A 23,009-nucleotide genomic window follows, 5' to 3' on the forward strand; every position below is an offset into this window, starting at 1 on the left:
ACCACCAAAAGTTTAGGGGAGGACTGGGTCCTGAGCTATCTGATATGGTATCTAGTCAATCAAAATTGTGAAAATTAAAAAGTCACACCAACCACATTCCAAGTGTTTTAGAGGCACATGTTGCTAGTGGCTACCACATTTGGCAGCACAGATACAGAACATTTCCATCAGTCTAGCACTGATCATGTAGAATCAGAACTGAGGCAGATCTCTTAGCTCAGGTAAGGCAATCTCAAAATGCCCCACCAAACACAGTAGCTGGAGGTACAATAAGACAAGTTAAGTGTGCATGAGAAAAACTCAGGTATTTTTTTCCATAGGAAAGCTAAGGATTGCCTCTGAGAGTATGATGGCAGGAAGTAGTCCTATATCAAGGCTTTCAGAGCTGTGTGCTATGTCCAGAGAGCTCTAGCAAAGTCAAAGCAGGATAGGTTCTCATTCTAGGTGGCACGAGAAATATATAAGATGCTATCTCAAACATTTAGTTTGAGGGCAGAAAAGATCTAGTTGCTGGATTCAGAGTGATTTTAAGGCAAATATTGAAGTTTATTTATGACAACTTCATATAGAAATCAGTACAATTAGATGATAACCTCAGAACTATGCTTAAGAGTAAAGTCTCACTGACAAGGAATATGACGCCGGTCAGAATCCTCAGTTAGGGGTAAGTGTCCTTTCTGTGGGAATAGAAGCAGGGCAGTCTGAAATCAGTAGTTCATTGAATTCGATGAGTAGCAATATTAAATATGTAATTAAAGCAGCAAAAGCTGACTACTACAAGGCTTTACAATTCAGCCTCTGTACCCAGAATGAAATAGACCATTTACATTCATTTCTTATCTTAGGAGTTACTTCCTTGAGATTCACAGTTTCTTTCTGAGTAGCATGATTAGGAATTTCCCAGAACATTCCTATTCATCAGGTCTTCTGGTATTATTTTCATGTTTTATGTTTGAACTTTTCAAAAATGCTAAGTCTATGTTATTCTCCAGATATGCCGAACATCTGGTATGACAATTGTAAACGTTGTTTATGTTCATTATGACTTTAATTTTGATTCTCAGCCATCATATTTTGAAATACCATGTTTGCTTTAAGTTACATAATCAAAATGTTATAGGCATCTTATAAAAAAATGAGTTCCTTTTAAAAGAAAACAAAATAAAAACCCATATGCTTAGTATTGAGATTGTAGTTACAAAAATGCACTGTTGAAGGACTTGCAATTCAGCCACCACAATTTCATAACCAATTGTTTCCCAGCCCTCGGGGATTAAGAATATGGTTTCCATGGTAATTCTGGATTCTAAAAATGCTCGTCTTTGTCCTAAATGGATAGTAAATAGTTTGAATAGAAAACGACCCGTCCGTTAGCCATGATTACACCTCAGTGTTGTAAGAAAGAGGAATACACTACCTGTTTAAAAATAGACTACGTTCAGGGCACCGTAATAGGTTCCAAGTCTATAAAATCACAACCCTTGATTGCCAGTGCTAACAAAAGCTTGTTCTTTAATTACCTATATTGCATTCGGCTTCTGTTTTCTTCCAAAACCCAATTATGGCTAATAGCAGTGGTAAACTGTACTCCTGTTGCTCACGGCAGTTCATTTTAAATGGCTCTGTTTGATCATCATTTGTCTTCATGACTTTAACAAATTGGGTTCAGATTTTCACTGGAAACCTCCAGTTTATTAGTCTTCATCTTGACTGAATATTTGTTGTAAATGAAAATCTTATATAACGGGAATGCCTTTTTTATATTTTCTAACCAGAGGCTGTTCCCTAAATGATGAAAATCAGGCTATTTTACTAAGTTCTTACTAACAGTTTTTATAATACAGTAATCATAACACCTCACAACAAAGGGGTATTTTGAAATTTGCTGAAAAGAATTGGAAGACTTTTATTTATTCCTTTCTTCTACAAATCCATTTTCTCCCAGTGTGGTGTTCATTGCCTAATCATTCTCTGCAGCTCAGATTTGTATGTTCTCTTGCAGAGACTAGCAGCCTGCCTTCTAGAGTTGAATCCAGAATAAGTCAGAGGTTAATTTCTGATTTAATGTTGCTGCTGCTGTCCAACTGTGGTATAAATCCAGCTCTGAGGATTGAATGGAACTTTCGGCACTTCGCCTTAAGTCTCTCTTTCTCATGCACACCTGTCATTGTTTACATGATAAATAATGGGCTCCAAGTGGAAATGGAGAAAGAGACACATGGACGATAAACAAGAAAGACAGAATTTGAACAGTAGGAAATATTGGGTTGGCCAAAAAGTTCGTTTGGTTTTTTTCTGTAATATGGCTCTTGTGGCACTTATTTGTCTTTAACTTCTTTTGAAACAATTTTGTTAGATTGTATTGTGGCAGCTGTCATATCAGCATGCATTAAAAAAATATCAAAACTGGTGAATTTTTGTGAATTTTAATGTTGAAGAAGGAAGAAAATATGCATCATTTTCAGCATATTATGCTTTATTTTTTCAAGAAAGTTAAAAAAACAATTGAAACCCCCCAAAAGATTTGTGCAGTGTATGGAGAAGGTGCTGTGACTGATGGAATGTGTGAAAAGTGGTTTGTGAAGTTTTGCACTGGAGATTTCTAGCTGGGTGATGCTCCACAGTTGGGTAAATCAATTGAAGTTGATAGTGATCAAATTGAGACATTAACTGACAGCAGTCAACATTATTCCACGCAGGAGATAGTCAACATACTCAAAATATCCAAATCAATAAAGTTATTGGTGAAAACGGAAAATGTGTCTTTTTGGCCACCCCTATAGTTTTGTTGCTTTATTGGAAATTAATGCGCTGCACTGCATGTAGGTGGCAGGGGCTCCTTGGGCAATGGGAAAAGATGAGTAGTTTGCATTTGCATCTGTCTCTCTAACCTCTACCTCCTCTTTCCTCTCTCCTCAAAATAGTCAAGGAAACACATGGATCGTGAGACAGCAGGGCCTGCCTGCCATTTTGTGCTGTTACCTGTCATTATTTTGACTGAACCATTTCTTCTGAAGAGTCATTCTAATTTGGGTCTGTCCCTGGCAATGACCCTTCCTCTGCCTCAGCCAGTCAGCCTGTGGGAACCTTTCCACTCAGCGACCATTCGTATCAGCAACATTGATGTCACGCGGCTTATGTCAGAAACACAGAATATCAAGCTCCGCCCACAAACTACCAAACCATGATGTCCATGGGCAGCGCAGATATAGAACATTAACCTTAACAAGACCTTCAAAGAGTTCATTGATGTCTTAGTAGATATTATGTTCGAGCTCTTTTATGTACAATTCGCCTTGAGAGGGGTATGTAATTTATATGTAAAAGATAAAGTCTATCAAAGCAACTGTTTTCATAGCATAGGATCTTTACTTTCTCATTTTCTAATACTTTATTTAATAAGAAGTCTTCTGAGGAATAGGATTTGGCTTCTGACCTCCCTCACGCTCCTGTCCCTCCCTTCCAGCTCGGATTTGGGTTTCTCTAAGTGGTTCCAAGGAGCTCACATTCATCTTCTATTCACGTCATAGCCATGTGACCATTTATATTCTCAGCACATGGTTTCTCCAAAATCTCATTTTAATCTTTAGTCATTCATCACTTCTTTTCCTTGACAGTGTAATAAGCAACCTCATAAAATGATGCAAGACAAGATATTTCTATTGGGACTAATCCAAGATTTGATAAAAATTCTGACTTTTCTAATGGAAAGTTCGGCTTTTGACAGTAATTCTCAACGCCAGGTGTAGCCTCTAGGTGGGTGTAAGTTATTTCTTCAGTGTTCTTGGCTTCATGTGGCCATTGACCAGAAACTTGCCACATTAGAATCTTTCTCCATTTTTTCCCCCTAATCAATTTCAAAATTGAAAATAAAATCAAAGTCGATATATTTTATTCATGTTTCTTTTCTTTGACACTTTCTAATCTAGGCTGATAACACTCTGTGTGAGGTCCATTGTCTCCTTCAACCACTTCCAAAGGTGATTAAAATGAAGGTCTTGGTGCCATGTAAAAATTCTGTGTTTGAATTGCTTTAACAATTACTCAAGTTTTCCTCCAGGTTGGTGATTTACTGTCCAGAAAAATGACACTTTGCATCTTATTTTTAAAAAAATGTATCATTAACACAGATTTCTATTATTTATTCAAAAGTATAAATATTGTTCATATTTGAGCCAGCCAGCTCTTTTGAATGGAGCATAATAGAAAGACCTAGCATTATGGATTCAATTATTTCATGGGCCAGAAAGCTTGACACAAAGAATCAATTCTGTTTCACAGCACAAGAATCAATTCCTTTTTAAAGAGAGCATTCTTATATACACATCTTAGTATCATAAGGGTCATCATATAAGAGCATGAAGAAGGGCTGATTCCAAATTTCTCTCAACAATTAATAAGAGAAAAAACTTTAAACTATATTTTAGCATAGTTTAGTCAGCAACATGGTAATGTTATTGAAAATACTACATGCAAGAATAAGTCTCACATATTTTAAGTCTGGTGATTTCTCATAAAGTTAGATAAAATAATGTCGTAAGTTTTTTTTTTAAATGCTTATGTGCCAACACTATTGAGAAATAAATAGAAAATGTTATTAAATTTCCCACAAGGATATGGATCTCATGGGAGTATGGGGAAAAATATTTTTTATTCAGATCAGTAGTGGATCATAGGACAACCTAAATGAATGGGCAGCTTTATTTCTCTTCTGTAAAAAAGGTATATTTCCTTTCTATTCCCAACAGCTATCCCAAGTAAAATGTGTTGTTGTTTGAAACATATGCCTTCCTTTAAAAATCTGAATGGAGACCTGATATTTTAGGGTAAATCAGCAAAGAAACAGCCCCTCTGGTAGGAAAGGGATGCAGAGAGTAACAGGACAGGTGAAAATGCTGAACTCACGGAACCTGGTGTCGTTGCTCAGGGATGACGGGTAATCTAAGCGCAGACAACATTTCACAGAGCTACTAAATTCGGTCCCTGTAAGTTATCATTTTGACCCCAGAGTGAAGCTGTATATTTTATCTTATTTGCTTTTATTAGAATCATATTGAACACCACTAGGTGTCTGTTTCAATATATTGATTTCAATCCTAATTTTGAAATGAGAAACCAAATGTGTATAAACTAAAAAGCTTGATAATGTCCATTAGAAATAACTGTGTGCATATTCTGTGCCCTCTGTTAAATCAGTTGAAACTCAGACATTCACATAAATACACATATCTGAATGCAGGGCTTCTGCAGAAATGGGGGTTTTTCCTACCTGGACAGTTCTGTTGGCCATTTGGCCACCATCCTCTCAGTCACTCACAGTTAATAATGCTAAGTGTTGAGCCATGCAGGAGATTGTGTTAAAGGGCGGGAAAAAGTGCTCCTGCAGGCCTGTCTACAGGTTACATTGTTCACCAAGAGGAGCTGGTTGTCAACATAATGTCTCTTGACTGCTTCAGGGTTAAAGGTAAAAATGAACACCGTGGCTATGATCAAGTCACAGTGTATTAGATATCATATTAGCATGTCATGCTGGTAAAGAGTCCTGCCAGCCCAAAAGAGAATGGAAATTGAGGGGAAAGGTGGTCTTTTGATAAGCAGCAACTCTTAATTTTAATGCACTGTAGTCAAATTCATCTGTTTTTTCTTCTTTGCACTATTTCTGAATATTATCTCAATGAATTTCCTAAACTACATTATATTAACTTTTCCCCTTTTTTCCCCTCAAGACAATACAATATGTTAAGCTCATATTTGTTATCAATTTAACTAATATCTTCTGTCAATTTGCCAAGGACCTACTAAAAACAATCTGTTTATTATTTCTGCCAATCCATTTGATGTTAGTGCTTACTAATCTGTTTTTCTTTAGTTTTCATATAATTTTTTTTAAACAAAATCTTTTTTAAAGTCCAGTTAAAACAGAGGTAGCAAATCTCTAACTTACTTTAACCTTTAAGCTTGTAATTGTACAAAAGACATTAAATACAGCACAGTGGACCCCTTTATGCATATATAAATTATGGAAGCCTGTCTTTAGTCAAGCATTTAATCTTGATCTTTTGGGGAAAAACCTGAGGAAAATAACCCAAATTTTCTTATATTTCAAAAATAGCATACACAAAATACTGGAATTTTGCTGTTTATTCTATCTCAAATGTCAGAAATATGTAATATGTCATCTAAACATCATTTTTCTCCTAAATACGATTATTAGATAACCTGATTGATAAATGTTTGCTTAGATATAGAAAACACTGTAACATGATAGATTTTTATAGAAAATTATGCTATTTATATATTTATAGAAAAAGTATCACGTGAGAGTCTCTTGCCAAATGCCTTTAATTCATTTGGAGACTGAGAGGATCAATGTAAATACATACATGTTTTATCTTTTCCCTTTTAATTGGTAACTGAATTTCTAAATTTTTAGAGGCAGCATTATGTCTAGCTAAAATAATATGTATATTACCCACTGGGAGTTTAACTCAATCAGGAATTTTTCTGCATTTTAAAAAGAACACTTTACCTACTTTAAATACTTAAAGAATTTCCTGATTTATCAAAATCCTCTATTGACAATCTGCCAATAAAAAGATAAAATTATCACATTAAACTTCCTGTTATATCTTCTCACAAATATCTCTCAATTTAAAAATTTTATCTGATGATTTTTTTTAAATACTTACAAGGTTTCTACCATATGTACTTTTTCTGTAACTTCTACAGTTGTTTGGCTTTGTGGTACTATATATATAAATGAGTTTAATACTTACCAGCTTCCTTTCTTCCTCCCTCCCTTCTTTCCTTCATGTTTATCATGGCTTCTCCACTCTTTAGTTCCTTATTTTGATTCAATTTTATTTGACTCTATTTATATAAAATATAGTATTTTATTGATTTGTTTTGTTGTGTTTCAGGAAGAGATTATGGGTGCTTTATTTCCTGAGAATTTTTTTAGGTATCTTTACACTTGGCTTAATTTACAACTTGGATTACACCTTTTCTCCAAATTGTCTAAGTATTTTTCTTCTTTTGTTGAGTGTTGTTTTGGAAAAAGTGAAGCCAGCTGTTACCACCTGTTGGAAGTGATTTGCAGTCCCAAAGGATACATTCTATATCCTTAAGTTTAGTTAGCTTGTCATGGTCTTTTTGATGTGTAAGCTTGACTAGGCTAGAGTTCCCAGTTATTCAAACACTAATCTACATGTTTCCCCAAAGGTATTTTGTAGCTGTGACTAAAGTGCATAATCAGTCAGTTGATGTAAGTAAAGGAGATTATCCTAGATAATCTGGGCAGGCCTGTACAATTAGTTGAAGGCCTTTAAAACAGAGCTGAGTCTTCCCTGAAGAAGAAATTCTTCTTGTGTATAGTAATATCAGTATATTCTCCCAAACTCCAGCCTTCTGTTCTGATGGCCTGCTGCATGGATTTTGGACTTGCCTAACCTGTCCTTACAATTGCATAAACAGATTTGTGGCAATAAAGACTTTAATACATATCTCTTATTTGTTCTGCCTCTCTAGTTGAATACTAGCTAACAAAGGTTGTCTAAAAATGTGGAACTGAGCAAGCAGTAGGTAAAGCCTAGAAAAGTATTGAAGATCTTGATTAAAACAAACAAAAAGCCTGGATTGCCTTGAACAGACAGTAGAGTTACGGACATTAATGATCTGTTCATAGGTCTTAGCAAGAAGTAAGGAGCATGGTAGAGAAAACCTAAATCACCTTAGAGAATATCTAAATCACAAAGGAACTGTTGGGAGGAATACGAAAGTTAAAGGTACTGCTATCTAGGGCTCAAAATGAAGGATGTGTTGTTAGAAACTAGAGGAAGGGAGAGCCTTGTTATACAGTAGAAGAAAGCTCAGAAGAAATGTGTCCTATAGTTATGTAGACAGTACAAGTTGTGAGCTATGACCTTGAACATTTAGCTGACGAGATCACCAAGCAGAAATTTGAATATGAAGCCTAATTACTTGTGCTGCCTATAGTAAAATTCAAGAGGATAAACTGAGAGAACTGTTAAACAAAAAGGAATCAGGTGTTTTGGAAAATTCTCAACTCATTCAGATTGTGGAAGACACTAAAATTAAGAGTATCATTATTAGGAAAATTACAGTAGAATAAAGCTAAGAGTGTGGCTGGTCAACCTTTTGCTAATAACCTCAGATAGGTTAAAAAAAAATTCAGTCACACAAACGTTTTTTAATGGAGAAAAAAATGTGTGGCCCATAGAACCTCCCAGTCATTCTAAGCACAAGTCAAGAATGGGGATGGAATTTTCCAAGAAAGATGTTAAGAGAAGCCTCTTGTGTAATGGAGTAAATTCCCGTTACATGCATGGGAGACCACAAGATTCTTGAGAAGTGTTTACCAAAAGAACACTTCCTGCTCAAATCCACAAGATCAGAGACAGTATGAAATGAAGGAACATTACTAGACATAAGTGTATGAGCAAGAAACAGATGGGTTAAACTTCTCAGCTACAAATTCATGCTACCCTTCTTGAAAATAGAAACAAGAAAGAAAGAGAAAGAGAGAGAGAGAGAGAGAGAAAGGAAGAAAAGAAGGAAGGATGAAAGGAAAGAAAGAAGTTTCAGAGGGCAGAGCTGAAAACTACAGGAAATTATTTCCAACTCTTGAAATCTAATTAAATTTATCCAGCTACATCTCAAAAACACTCCTCTATTTTGTATTTTCTTCCTTTTGAATAGGAATGGCTTAACTTTTAACTTATACTTGTTCCATTGTTGTATTTTGGGAGCAGACAAATGGTTCCTAAGTTTCAGAGTTCCATAGGGAAGAATTGTACCCAACATGGGTTATACCAAGAACTTCACTCATACCAAATTTAGACAATTTATATACTAGATTTGGGACTTTTGAGCTGATGAGATTTTTGGATTTTGACTTTGCACTGTAAGTGGTAGAGACTTGAGGGGACATTGTGATAGGGTAAATGTATTTTGCATGTGGGACAGGCATATAGGAGCATTTTTCTTCCTTTGGCTCCATCTTAACTATTGTTCTGAGGTGTGATATGGACTAGGTTTCTCAGTGACTTTTTTGTCTCTCCTACATTCCATCATGCACATGGATCTTGTGATTCTCCCAAAATGTACCTGAAGAGGTCCTTCAGAAGTATGATTTTTCTTCTTAGACATATCTGTATCTTCTCTGGGAACTGAGGAATTTTGGATCAGTACTAGGCATTCTTTTCCATTTAGGCCTGAATTTTATTGTTTCCATCAAATATTCTTCAGGGTTATTGATGTTTGTGGGGATTTTTGTGTTTTACTAAGATGTAAATATATTTATTTTGTTGATATATTAAAACATGATTTTGGGGGAGATGTCATAGGAGAGGCGGGAAGAAAAAAACTTGCTTTTACTATACCACCTTTAACCAGAGATATTAGTACCTGTTGACATTTATAAATAAGTCAAGCTAGAAAATTGAACATTTGTTAAATAGGTAAATTCTTCTACCTGTTAATTAGCTTGTACCGATCTTTGTTTCAGAAAGAATTTAAATTAATTTTGGCTTTTCTATACTCAGTATACAGGCCTCAACTTATAGACCTCTTTATTGTTATTGAGAAATTTGCGTGAGCCTGACAAATGATCTCCAAAAAGCTAAAGAATAGTTCAGTTCTAAAAGACAGCCTTTATTATTTATACAATGAATACATAAAATAATTTAAAAACATTTATTTGGTATTCACTTGGAAAATTTATAAGGAAAGATTTTTGCTTACTTTGAGTACATTTTTTATTATAAAAAATAACATGGTATTATTTTTGCCTCCTGAATCTAGAGACAGAACTAAGCATAGAAAAGGAAAGGTAAATCTTTGGTGTATTTTCATAATAATTTTTTTTTTGCACAGCGGCTAACAAATTGTGGAGTAAAGCAATATCTAAGCCTGTTAGTAAACTGGCAATTATAATTACTATTATTATTATTATCATCATTATCATTATTTGCTAAGGGATTGAGACAGTCCCTTATGGAATAATATGGGACAATAGTACTTAAAATAATGAACTGTGTAACTCCAACTTTATTCCCATTATACTTTTTAAAACTAATGAATAGCATAAAGATTCATTTGCTATTGTCTGGTCCTTAAGGATATATATGTATGTGTGTGTGTATACCAGTGTACATACATACATATATATATACACATATACATACATACATATAAAATTTCTATCTGTAAAAAGTCCAGCCATTATTAATATAATGAGAATGGTTTGCATGACATCGATATAACCTGGCAGCCAAGGAGGGTGGACTGGAATGCACATGCGTGAACAATAATGACTTCACTGTACTAGTCAGTGGGAGTGAACAGTGGGAGTAGACTCTGTTGAGGGAGCATGTGTACTGTGTGGCTGTCACATTCAGAATGGCTGGGCTAGTAGAGCAGTGAATCTGCATCAGATTTTGCATTAAGCTTGAACTTTCCTCAGTGGAAACTATTAGATGATTCAGAAGACCGCAGCTATGGGCAGCTGGTTGGCAGCTTCATCATGTCAATGCGCCCTTTCATGCATCACGTATAGTGCACAATATTTTTGTGAAACACTAAACCACCCAGGTGACTCAGCCCTGCTACAGCCTAGGTTTGGTGCCCTGTGACTTCTGGTTTTTCCCAAAACTAGAATTACCTTTGAAAGGGAAGAGATTTCAGGCTCTTGATGAGATTCAGGAAAATACATCAGGGCAGCTGATGGCGATTGAAAGAACTGCGTGAGGTCCCAAGGTGCCTCCTTTGAAAGGGACTGAGACATCCTTGTCCTATGTACAATGTTTCTTGTATCTGGTAACATCTTCAATAAATGTCTCTACTTTTCAAATTATGTGGCTGGATACATTCTGGACAGAACTTGTATATATGAAAATGACTGAAAGAATGGCAATCTGTAGCAAAACCAAAAACACACACAAAAAAACCACCACCCAAGAAGATTAGGTAATTCAAATTGAAATGACTAATCCAACTAAGAAGGTAATATTTTTAAATTAAAATACTCTTTCAAAGTGAAAAGAAATATATTATAAATTATATATGGTGAGCCCAATAAAAATTGCTGCTGTGCTCTTAAGTTTTATGAATTTTTCTATGCTATTGTACTTCTCACAAAGTGAGAGCATTTAAACCAGGGTGAGAGGACCATTTATCTTGAGTCTGTCAGAATAAAATCATGTTAATGGATTTAATCTGGCCATCCTGAGACTCAGACCTTCAGAGAAAAATGAAGGGCATATTTGTAAAAATAAAATACTCAATATTAATCATAATACTCCAATCATTTATGAGACAATGTTTGCATTACTTCCAATACACAGACACACTCACATGCAAACATGTATAGGCTTTTTAGAGAAATAAAATGCTCCTTAAAAGGAATACTTATAATTATATTTGAATTACTAACCAAAATCATTTTAGTGTTTTATGTAGATATATGATTTATCTGTAGTACTATGACCTGTTTTTACCTAAATAACATGAAGACAGAAGTCTTTTATCTTTTATTATCAAACACTTGAAAATATATTTATTCACTAATAAGCCATAAGCAAAAAAATCAACATGGAAATAAAATTAAACTATATTTCTTTATTAACTCCATATTTATTCTACCAAAGAAGTGAATCTTTTGAAATAATTGTACTTGGATTATTAAACAATGAAATGCCTGCAATCCCTTAATTTTCTATTTTATAAAAGAATTTTGATTGGATTTATAAGGGTATGTATGAAGGACATGATTTTTACACACTTAACCTTTTAATTATATAGCAAAGAACATTGTGGCAAAATTAACAATATGTGCCTGTTTTCATGAACTGAGGGGATTTAAAAATAGAAATATTTGCTATACTTTAACACATTTTTAATTAATTCATGTCCTCCTTTTGTTTTGTTTTACTCTCAGTCCAATATTAATGAACATTTTTGCTCTTCTTTAAATTAAGTAATGTCAGTATTTAATTGTAATATAAGAGACCCATGGTCCTTGCATTTATTTTTACTGGTTGTATCATCCAGCGGCATACTATTAACTGCCTTCTTAATCATAATGCCCTTTGGTTTTGAATCTCAGTGTTTCCCTCCTTCTTCAATGATCTTTAAAAAAGAAAATTTCATTAATGTTGACATGGGGATGCTATAGATTCACTTTCCTTTGTTCAAGACAAATATAATTTTTCATACTGATGAATTGGTATCCTTTTACATTTACTAATAAATAGAAAAAGCTCTGATAAAAATGGCATGACAAAAAGTGTGACATTCACTTATTTCAAATCAAAGAAAATAAATACAGCATAAAATGCTCTAACTAAACCGTGAAAAGATATTAAAGGTACAACATTTCAAAATTGGTTATTGATAGTAGGTTCTAGATTATAAACCATCGGTTCAAAACTACATACTGAAGTCCTCATGTGATTAATCAGTGGCCCATGAGAGATAAGTTAGCATTTTAATGAATGCATAATATTAAAAATGGAAGAAAACCTCTATTATTTGTCACCATTGTTTTCAGCCTGTAAACCTTGTGTTTTTATGAAGATTCTAAAGTATATTTTTACTTTGGGATACATTTAGTTACATAATAGTGTAGTAAGTTAATAGATTAAGGTAAAAGATTAGAGTATTTCTACCTATACTTTTAAATACTTGTTAATAATTAACTTCAGTGACAAGGCCTACCACTCTGGTTTAATAATTCAGGATCGCTAGTGAAAATTTGTTACCCACCTAACTCTTCCTGATGTATTGGGATGGCCACAAAGTCCATGTGGATTTTTCCATAAAATAAAAGACAGTTTTCATTTTCATCAGTAACTTTATTGATTTGGATATTATCATTGACATACTAATTTTATTTAATGAGCATAAAATATTAGCAGTTTAATTAAATGCTGATTTAATATTATCATTAAAATTAGCATTTTAATAGAGTATATCAGCTATTTCCTGTATATTACAACATTGATTGTTCTCAATTCATCTCTCAATTTGATTATTATCAACTTCAACTGGTCTATCCGACTGTGGAGCATTGTCCAAAGAGAAATCTCTAGCATGAAACTTTGCAAACCACTTTTCACACATTCCATCAGTCACAACACCTTCTCCATACACTGCACAAATCTTTTTGGGAGTTTCAGTTCTGTTTTTAACTTTCTTGAAATAATAAAGCATAATATGCTGAAAATGATGCATATTTTCTTCCTTCTTCAATATTAAAATTCACAAAAATTCACCAATTTTAATAAGTTCTTTTAATGCATGCTGATATGACAGCTGTTGCAATACAATCTAACAAAATTGTTTCAAATGAAGTTAAACACAAATATGTGCTGCTGGAGCCATCTTATGGAAAAAAAAACAAAGGAACTTTTTGGCCAACCGAATACTTAGTACTGGTCCTAAACTTAACAACTTACACACATACCCTTTGGAAGTGTTGCATCTGCTACAATTTGTGTTGAGGGAAGACTTCTTAGAAAGAAACGGACACTTTCAACAAACCTATAAACTCAAGGTTTTCATCATTTGATGTGTAGTACTGTTCTTTCATCTGAGATTGTGTTGTTCATGCATTTTTAGTGTTAAAATATCTTTTAAACACAATTTTAGAAAGGAACAAGTATAATAATAGATGAGATTTTTCTTTTTATCATCTTAAAATGTAAATCTGACAACTTTATCTATTTCCTAATTATTAATATCCTTTTATTTTTTGAAAGTAGGTACTCAGTCTGTTATTTTTAATAGAAAATATTTTACATATCTAAGAATCATCTGCTACAAAATGTCCTGTTAACTACTTATGTCCTATTTGGTTCTTGGGGAATGTGGGAGAATAAAAACTGCATATAGGATTAGAGTTGGCAAATTAAAAGAGTAACCAAATATTATTATTATTTTTTAGAGTTTACTTATTTATTTTTAGAAATAGGGTAAGGGAAGGAGGAAGAGAGGGAGAGAAACATCCATGTGTGAGAGGGAAACAGCCAGCGGTTGCTGATGGCTCTCCTCCACCTGGGCCCTGGCCCCCGTGGGTTGCTGATGGCACGCCCCCAGGGTGAGGACCTGGCCCACAACCCAGGCAGGTGCCCTGACTGGGAATCAATTGCACTCAGTCCACTGAGCCACACCAGCCAGGGTCAGTTTTCCTATCTACTTGTTAATGCCGGTCATATTTAGTTGACAAGCTTCTCTTTTCAAATAAGAGCTTCCTTAGATAATCCAAATCCTAATTGCAACATTTACATATTGAAAGACGTAGGCAAGTTATTTGATTTCTCTGGGCCTCAAGTTCTTCATGTGAAATAGAAATAATAATAGGATCTACCTTAGTGATGTGCTTTAAAAATTAAATGTGTTGATGTTTTAAAACACTTGGAAAAATCCCTTGTGTACAGTAAGTGCTATATAAATATTTGTATATGCATTACAAGATCATAGTCTAGGAATATTAATTCTTTCAGCAATTTCATTTTATGGGTCTGTACATTTGCTCAACATTTTTTGGAGGGCTGGTTATTCTGATTTCATCATTTAATGGCAATTTCAAAATATATATGGATATGCAGTAGGATGTAAAATGTAAATACTGTTCATTTGTATCTTACTTTTTTTCCTATGGCTACTAACAATATTACTTTAATTTATAGTGTTTGAAGATGCTGTTAGTAAAACCCTTACTTAATTTTTGCTAGGAATTATCTGAACAATAAGATTTTTGGTGAAGTAACTTTGGCTAAAGAAAACCCACATTGTCAACATAATCAATATTCAAATTATTAAGGAGTTTTAGTTTACATCTCTTAAAAGAAACACATTGGACATTTTATAAAAATTTCTAAAATTTAAAAATTTTTAATATTTGTTTTTTTACAGAAGACCGTGAAAAATATTCTGAACTCATCAAGAAGTCCAATGCAATTGAAATGTTATTTACACTCTATCCTCCTCAAGGTGCCCATGTGAAGAATAATATGCGACTTAGGTCAACTTGGCTGAGGCCCATTGTGAATGGGGAAGAAGGATACAAATACATAGGTAAGATACTGAACCTCTTATTTCCTTTTATAGTTAAGAGGATATGACTCTACTTTATATAACTCTACTTCATCAATTAGATAGAGTGGGGTGATATGTAGACCTTATATAATATTCTCTTTAGTTCTTAAGTATTATGCCTGCATTTTAAAAAGTGACTATTTTATACTTTGGTGACTCCACTGGAATAGTGGAACCACACTGTGTTTATCTCTTCACCTCACAATGGATATTTTGGTTGCTTTTTTTTTATATATAGTAATTCTACAAGGAAAGCTGCTATGGACATCCATATACAGGACTGTGTATAGAAATATGTTTGCTTTTCTCTTGACTAAACTGTTTTCCAAACTGGTTGTATCATTTCATGTTTCTCAGTAGAAATATGAGAGTTGCATTTGGTCCACAGCTCTATCAATACTTGGTGTAATCAGTCTTCCTAATTTCAGTCATTGCAATAGCTAAGTATTAGTGTTCCATTGTGATTTTAATTTGACTTTCTCTAGTTGCTATAAAGCATCTTTCCGTGTATTTGTCATTTGTATATCTTCTTTAGTGAAGTGAGTAAATATTTTGCCTATTTTTATTAAGAGTTGAGAGTACTTTAATTGTAACTGCCAAAAGTTAGAAAGAGCACAGATATTCTTCACCTAGTGAATGGATAATAAAAATTTGTTACATCGATGCAATGAAACACTACTCAGCTATTGATACAACAGGATGAATTTTAAATACATCATGTTGAGTGGGAGAAGCCTAGCTCAAAAGCTACATATTGATTCCATTTAAGTGACATTTTGGGAAAAAAAAACAAAAACTACAAAGACCTGTGATTACGGTGGCTCGAGGCTGGTGGGAGGGCTTGACTATAAAGAGGCAGCATGAGAGCATTCTTGGGTGAGTGGAGCTATTCTTGGGTGAGTGGAGCTATTCTGTATCGTCATCATGGTAGTGTTGCGTGACTCTAAAAATTAAAAACAAACTATATACTAAAAAGAGTTAGTTTTATTTTAATTAAAATAAAAACCACAAAACAAAAGGAGAAACAAGTTTATATGAATGGCGAACAACTCCACAAAAGATATGCCCTCTTATTAGTCATTGCGGAAATGTAAATTAAACCACAAGGGGACACCATCACACACCTACTGTAATGGTTGACATTAAAAAGACAACACACCAAGTGTTGCCAGGTATGTGCAGTGAGTGGAACACTAATGTTTGCCATTGCAGATGCAAAATGGTAAAAAACAAAACAAAACACTTGGCAGAATAGTTTGACACTTTCTTAAGAAGTTAAACATACACTTCTTATATGACCCAACCACAGCACTCATAGAAATTTGCCTAAGAGAAAAGAAAGTCTGTGCCCAAACAAAAACTTGTACATAAGAATTCGTAGACACATTTGTGGTAAATGACCCAGACTAGAAACAACTTGAAAGCCAACTTACAGAAGAAAGGATAAGCAAATTGTGATATTATCCACACAGAACATTACTCAGCAATATAAAAGAAAAAACTACTGACAGTATTGATACATATTTAACATGGCTGAATCTCAAAAGAACTGTGCTGAGTGAAAGATGCCAGATTTAAAAACAAGAGGGAAAGTGTATGATTCCATTTATATAAAAGTCTGGAAAATGTAAACAAACTAAACCATATGGCAGATGCATATCTGTGGTTATCTGGGAATGGGGGTGGGGAGTAGAAGCAAAACATGATGGATTACAAAGTGTGGGGTAACAAATATTTATTATCCGGATTGTGGTGATGGTTTCATGGATGTGCACGTATGTAAAAATTCATTAAATTATCCATTTTGAATACGTGCAGTTTTTCATTTATACTTTAATATAATAGAGCTATAAAAATAAAATTGAAAACATAAAAAATCCAAGATAGTAAAATCTGTATTTTGGTAATGTTTTTGTAAGATGATTTCTCTTTGAGTTTTAAAACTAGCATTTTAGAATTTATCTACAGAGTCATAAATTTAATGCAATCTTATTGGGTCGGTGAATATGAAAGTACTTTTAAGTGCTCAATTCTGATAGATAGCCTAGAGGAAGAAGAGGAGGGAAAAAAGTAAGGAAATTATAAAAAATAATGCTCAACTTTTTAGGTTCTGTAAAATGAATCAAGACTCTGGTTGTGATCTATTTTCTCTTTCAATTTTCCACCTGAAAGTTACCAGAACATGACCCATATTATTTTTTTTAAAGTTCTGTTCATTTTTAGAGCCCATTTCTGAACATTTAGTTCAAATAAAATAAATAGAAAGAATATATATATATATATATATGACATTGTGTTGTAAGTTGAGGACTCCATCTTCTGAGTTTTAAGCTTATCTTTTCTTTTTTAGCAAGTGACCAAGGGTTTGCTTCTTTTTGAATTACTGTTATTAAATTGATTGACAAGAGAGTCTGCAGCATTTGCTTTGAAAAAGAGCAGTCTATTACAGAAAGTGCTTTTTGAAACTTAGTAACTCCTTGACTATAAACATTTTAGGGAAGATAGCTCTGGGAATTTATTATGTGTTCAAACATTAATACTCCACAGCATACTCTAAAAATATTCAGTATATCCATACTTTTATATTCTATAATTCCTACCGCAGTGGCTTTAATATGATTATAATGCTGCATCAGTCATGATTTCAAATTGCTGAATATGCACAAAGTTTTTGTTCTGAATCATAATTGTAAATATTAAAATCAACAGTATAAAAAAAGTAAAAAAATCTTAATTTTTTTCCCCCCCAGAACATAGGTCTTGTCAAGCCTATTTTTGGAAAGGCTATTTTGGAAATCTAGTCTTTTAACACGTCTTCGACCTCTTTTCTTCTGAGTTGCCTTTCCTTGAGCTTCCCTGACTTTCTGGCCTGTCCCACCTACATTGAACTTGTTTCTCTCCTTCATTAAGTTTTTGTGACTTTGGTGGATTTTTAACCTGGAAGCTGTAGATTGGATTAAAGAACTCCTAAAATTCTAATGGGAATACCCTGAAAGGGGTAGGCCAGCCATGATCGTTTAACAAAATCATTTAGGGAATACAAATGAATGATTAAATTACTTTCTCGAACTAATGGCCCATTCTTAACTGAAACCATATTATTGTATTAATGTAAGGTTTCTAATTTGCTCAGATCCTGAGTAATGAGCATAGACCTCTAATTTTCAACTACTTCTTTTTCATATGTTATTTCCAGCCCTTAGTATAGAAAATTTTACTTACCCCGATAACATATGGTTATTTAAGTTATGTAATTAATACTGGCACCTGATTTCCTGGTCTAATCGCTGTTTTGTTACCCATTATAAAAGTACAAGGTGTCTTTTTATGTCATTCACTTTATTCCACTGCCTTCAGGCAAGACCTGATGGACATTAGCCAAATGATAATCCCTTCTTTAAAGGCTGGCAATTGCGCCATCGTCCTTGAGAGTCAAGTCTGATATTTGATGATCTTTTCTCTTAGGATTTTCTACTTTGCAACATGAGACTTTCTTTTCCTATACACCCTTTCTTGCAGTTATAACTCTTTCACTATCCATGAAAATAAAGGCTATGCATGGATTAATAAGAATCTTTCTTTTTTCTAAAATTGGCCATTTAATATATTATTCCTTAGAAGTCCTCTTTGTAATCCTTAATGTCTTTGGAATGTCTCTAAGTATTTTGCAAATTTTCTCATTTCTTTTAAGTGATGAAACTTAAAATAAGATATGATGATCAAATGTGTCTGATTTATTGCGAGTGTAATCCTAGCTGCTACATGTTCTGCTTATATTTTGCACTTTAAAAAACTTTAAAAATATACATCTCAATAGTTACTTAGATTTCTATTCATCATTTTTTATCTTCTGTTTTTGCCATATTTTTTGTAACTGATATATGTGTAATTTATTTTGCCTTCTTAAATTTCTTTTTATCCTGACTTGCCCTGATTTTCCTTAGACTATAGACATTTATTACTCTTGTCAAAGCTAAGTTGTTTTGAACCTATTTTTGAGGGTTATCCTAATTTGAAAGAAGCTCCATATATTTTATTTTTATTTTATATTTATTTATTGTCTATTATAATGTGGATAAGTTGAAATGTACTATGCCTTGCTCTGCCTATAAAGTCTCTGGTTGCTTGCGGAGAATAATGTAGTCACTGAATTAAACTGGACTTGAAAAGTTTGGGTGTACACCTATTGATCTCCTCCTTTTTTCTTTCTTTTTTCTTCTTTTACCAGCTATAAACCAGCAGAAGCCTCCACTTCTATGTTCTTTAATGTCTTTTTTACTTTCTTTATTTAGGGCAAATGATGTGAGTGTGGTTTTACAAGCATAATTGGTGGTGGGAAAATGTCATTCTATGTTTAGACGGTTCAGTTGTCTAAAACTTTCAGTATTCAGTATACTCACAGGAGTCACTCAACAGAAAGATAAGATTGAATGATATAGTGTATCTGGTTAAAGTTTTTCAACTACAGTCAAGTTATTAAAAATTCTAGTGAATTAGTCCTCCCTCATTTAATGGAGTGAGTGTCTTTTACGTGAAGTCCATGTTTTCTTGGACTTCCATGACAAAATCAGAGTGTGTCTCCCGTTCTGCCAACCCCAGTTTCACCAAGTGGGTTGGAAACATTAAGGAAGAGGATGCGGCATCAGGTCTATAAGTTGTAGGAAGTGTGAGCTGCACATTTATAACAATCTACCACTCAATATTTTACTACTGAACTTTGTAAAATGAAAATTGTAAGAATAATGTTTTATTATTTGACTTCTGCATCTATTTATTCTACAAGCAGTGAGTGTCTACTACATGCTTGTCAAAAAGATTGAGAAATAACTAAAACTTAGTTCTTGCCTTAGCAGTGTTCATATTCTATCAGATTCAAAGCATCATGAGAGTTTTGGCTCAGTGAGTTCCAGTGAGCACTCCTATTGGCCTATGGGTCATATCGAATGCTACCAAATGAGAATCTGAAAAAAATCCTTGAAGAACAACTCTAAATGACAAAAGATGAAAGCAACACTCAGTATCGGAAATTAAAAACTCAAAGCTGATTTTAGGCAGAGTTATGCTGGTTAAATCATCTCTCTGAGCAAAGTAAACTGTTGATATTATAAACAGTTGTTGGGAAGAGTCATAGCCAGCCTACAATATGGCCCCTGTGCATCTTGGTATTCATGCTTTGGTTGAAATCATACACATTGTATCAGGGTTGATATTTCTAACCAACAGAGTACAGCAGTAATAATGGTATTACTTTTGGTATCCTGCCTTGCTCTCTTGGATAAGCTGCTCAGAAAACTAGCTGTCATGTCATGAAGATATCTGGGGAGCCATGCTGACAGGTCCGCGTGCTGATGCACTTAGGGCATCTGCTTATAGCCAGCGAGGAACTGAGGTCTACATGAGCAATGAAACATGGAAGTGGAGACTCCGGCCCCATCAAGCCTTCAGGTGTCTACATCTGCAGTGAGGGCTTGGCTACAGCCTTGTGACAGACCCTAGCCTGAGCCACCAGAAATACAGTCCAGATTCCTAACTCTGAGAAACTGCATGAGACATTTGTTTGTTCATGCTTCTAGTTTGGGGATCATTTGTTATGCAGCATGAAAGTCAGGGATTGGTAGCTTTTAGCAGTGAGAGGAAATGACTCAGGATTCAGAGTATAGCTCCTCTGGAAGGACTGAGTGGCTGACTGACCTGCTTTCAAAAATGCACTACTAGAGGGAGGATTGGTTCATTGCTTAACTTTCAAAAGCAGGATCTCTCACTGACTGGTTGGCTTTCAGAATTGTGTTTACTGAGGTTATGAGTCACTGGTGGTAAAACAGTTTTAATACTCATTCTAAGGAATTTTTTGTCACCATGGCTATAGAATGATATTGGAGTGGTTAAAGAGGGTTAAAAACAAGTCCTAGTATGAACTTTACCACAGCTGCGGAGCTGCTAGACTTTTCTCTGGAATGTGGGGATAACTTATTCTCCATACATAGTCACAGGAAAAAAAGTAGAGATTGCATACTAATTGATACAATAAAAGCAATTAAGTTTAGTTATGATTTTAGGAAAAGAGAATGATTACATCTAGCAGTGTTAGAGATGCATTTATGAAGATAATGATCTATGAATATGTTCTTACAGAGTAGGTAAGAGTTACTAAGCAGAGAATAGAAGACAGTGTGTTGTAGGCAAAGGGAAGAGCATGAGAATTTCCAGATGTGGGAACTAATTTTGTTTTAAGAAATTTTTAAAATTCTCCTGCACAACCTAGAATGGTTTTTATTAATATATAATTGACGGATTACATTATATTAGTTTTAGGTGTACAACATAATGATTTGATATTTGTATATATTGCCAAATGATCACCACAATAAGTCTAGTTAACATTCATCGCTATATGTAGTTACACAATTTTTTTCTTGTGATGAGAATTAAGATCTACTTTCCTAGCAACTTTCAAGTGCACTATAGTCACCACGGTATATATTACATTCCCATGTGTTATTTTATAACTGGAAGTTCATACCTTTTGACCACCTTCACCCATTTTACCTATCCCTTGTTTCCCATCTCTGGCAACCACCAATTTGTTCTCTATGAGTTTAGCTTTTTGTCTCATATAGTTTGTGGGTTTTTTTTTAAGTGTCTACATATAAGTGAGATCTTATGGCATTTGTCTTTGTCTGTCTGACTTATTTTACTCAGCATAATGCCTTCAAGGTCCACCCATGTTTCACAATGGATGACAACAATATGGCTGAATAATATTCTATTATATATATACCATATCGTTTTCTCCAGTATTCGTTGATCCACACTTGGGTTACTTCCATATCAACTTAGTTTGCTTCCATGTCTATTGTACGTCATGCTGCAATGAATATAGGGGTGTGTGTATGTTTTCAAGTTAATGTTTTCATTCTTTGGATGAATACCTGGAAGTGGAATTGCTAGATCATATGGTAGTTCTTTTCAGTTCTTAAGGAAACTGCATACAGTTTTCCATAATATCTGTACCAATTTACATTTCTGCCAAGTGTGCATAAGGCTTCACTTTTTTCACCATCCTCTCTGACAGTTATTATTTCTTGTTTTTTTTTTTTTGTTTTTTTTTTTTTGAGAAAAGTCATTTGACTGATATGAGGTGATAATCTTACTGTGGTTTTGATATGAATTTCCTGATTATTAGTGATTTTTTGCACTTCATCTAACTGTTGGCCATCTGTGTGTCTTCTTAGGAAAAATATCTATTTATACTGTTTGCCCATTTTTAAATTGGATTGCTTAATATTTTGTTATTGAGTTGTATCATTCTTTATATATTTAGGATATTAACCTTTATCAGATACATGATTTGGAACTATTTTCTCCTATTCAATAGATTTCCTTTCATTTTGTTGATGGTTTCCTTTGCTGTGCAGAAACCATTAGTTTGATGTAGTCCCATTTGTTTATTTTTGGTTTTGTTGCAACTGATTTTGGTGTCAAATCCAAAAAATCATTATCGAGACCTATGGCAAAGAGCTTACTGATTATGTTTCCTTCTAGAAGTTTTATTTTTTCAGGTCCTACATTCAAGTCTTTGATACATTTTGAGTTAACATTTGTGTATTGTGTAAGGCAGTAGACCAGTTTTATTCTTCTGCAAGTGTCTCTCCATTTTCTGCCTTTCCCCATTGCATATTCTTAGCTCCTTTGTTAGAAGTTCATTGGCCATATATTCATGGATTTATTTCTGGTTTCTTTGTTCTGTTCCATTGATCTATATCTGTTTTTAATGCCAAGTACCATACTGTTTTGATTACTATAGCTTTATAATATAGTTTGAAATCAGAATGAGTGATGCCTTCAGCTTTGCTCTTCCTCAGGATTGCTTTGGCTATTTGGAGTCTTTTGTG

At 34.0% G+C, this 23,009-nt stretch overlaps 1 protein-coding gene across 1 annotated transcript in view; it reads left to right on the forward strand.

The window, feature by feature from the left end:
* The window catches only part of IQCM (IQ motif containing M), a 317,441-nt gene that overhangs the window by 251,321 nt on the left and 43,111 nt on the right, over positions 1-23,009 (forward strand). Inside the window, exon 14 of the mRNA XM_054595688.1 lies at positions 14,935-15,096. Within this exon, the coding sequence (XP_054451663.1) occupies positions 14,935-15,096 (162 nt within the window). The remainder of the gene's footprint in view (positions 1-14,934; positions 15,097-23,009) is intronic.

Source organism: Pteronotus mesoamericanus, unplaced genomic scaffold (assembly GCF_021234165.1).
Source record: "Pteronotus mesoamericanus isolate MK-2021 breed Mesoamerican mustached bat unplaced genomic scaffold, CSHL_Meso_final contig_163, whole genome shotgun sequence".
Taxonomy (NCBI): domain Eukaryota; kingdom Metazoa; phylum Chordata; class Mammalia; order Chiroptera; family Mormoopidae; genus Pteronotus; species Pteronotus mesoamericanus.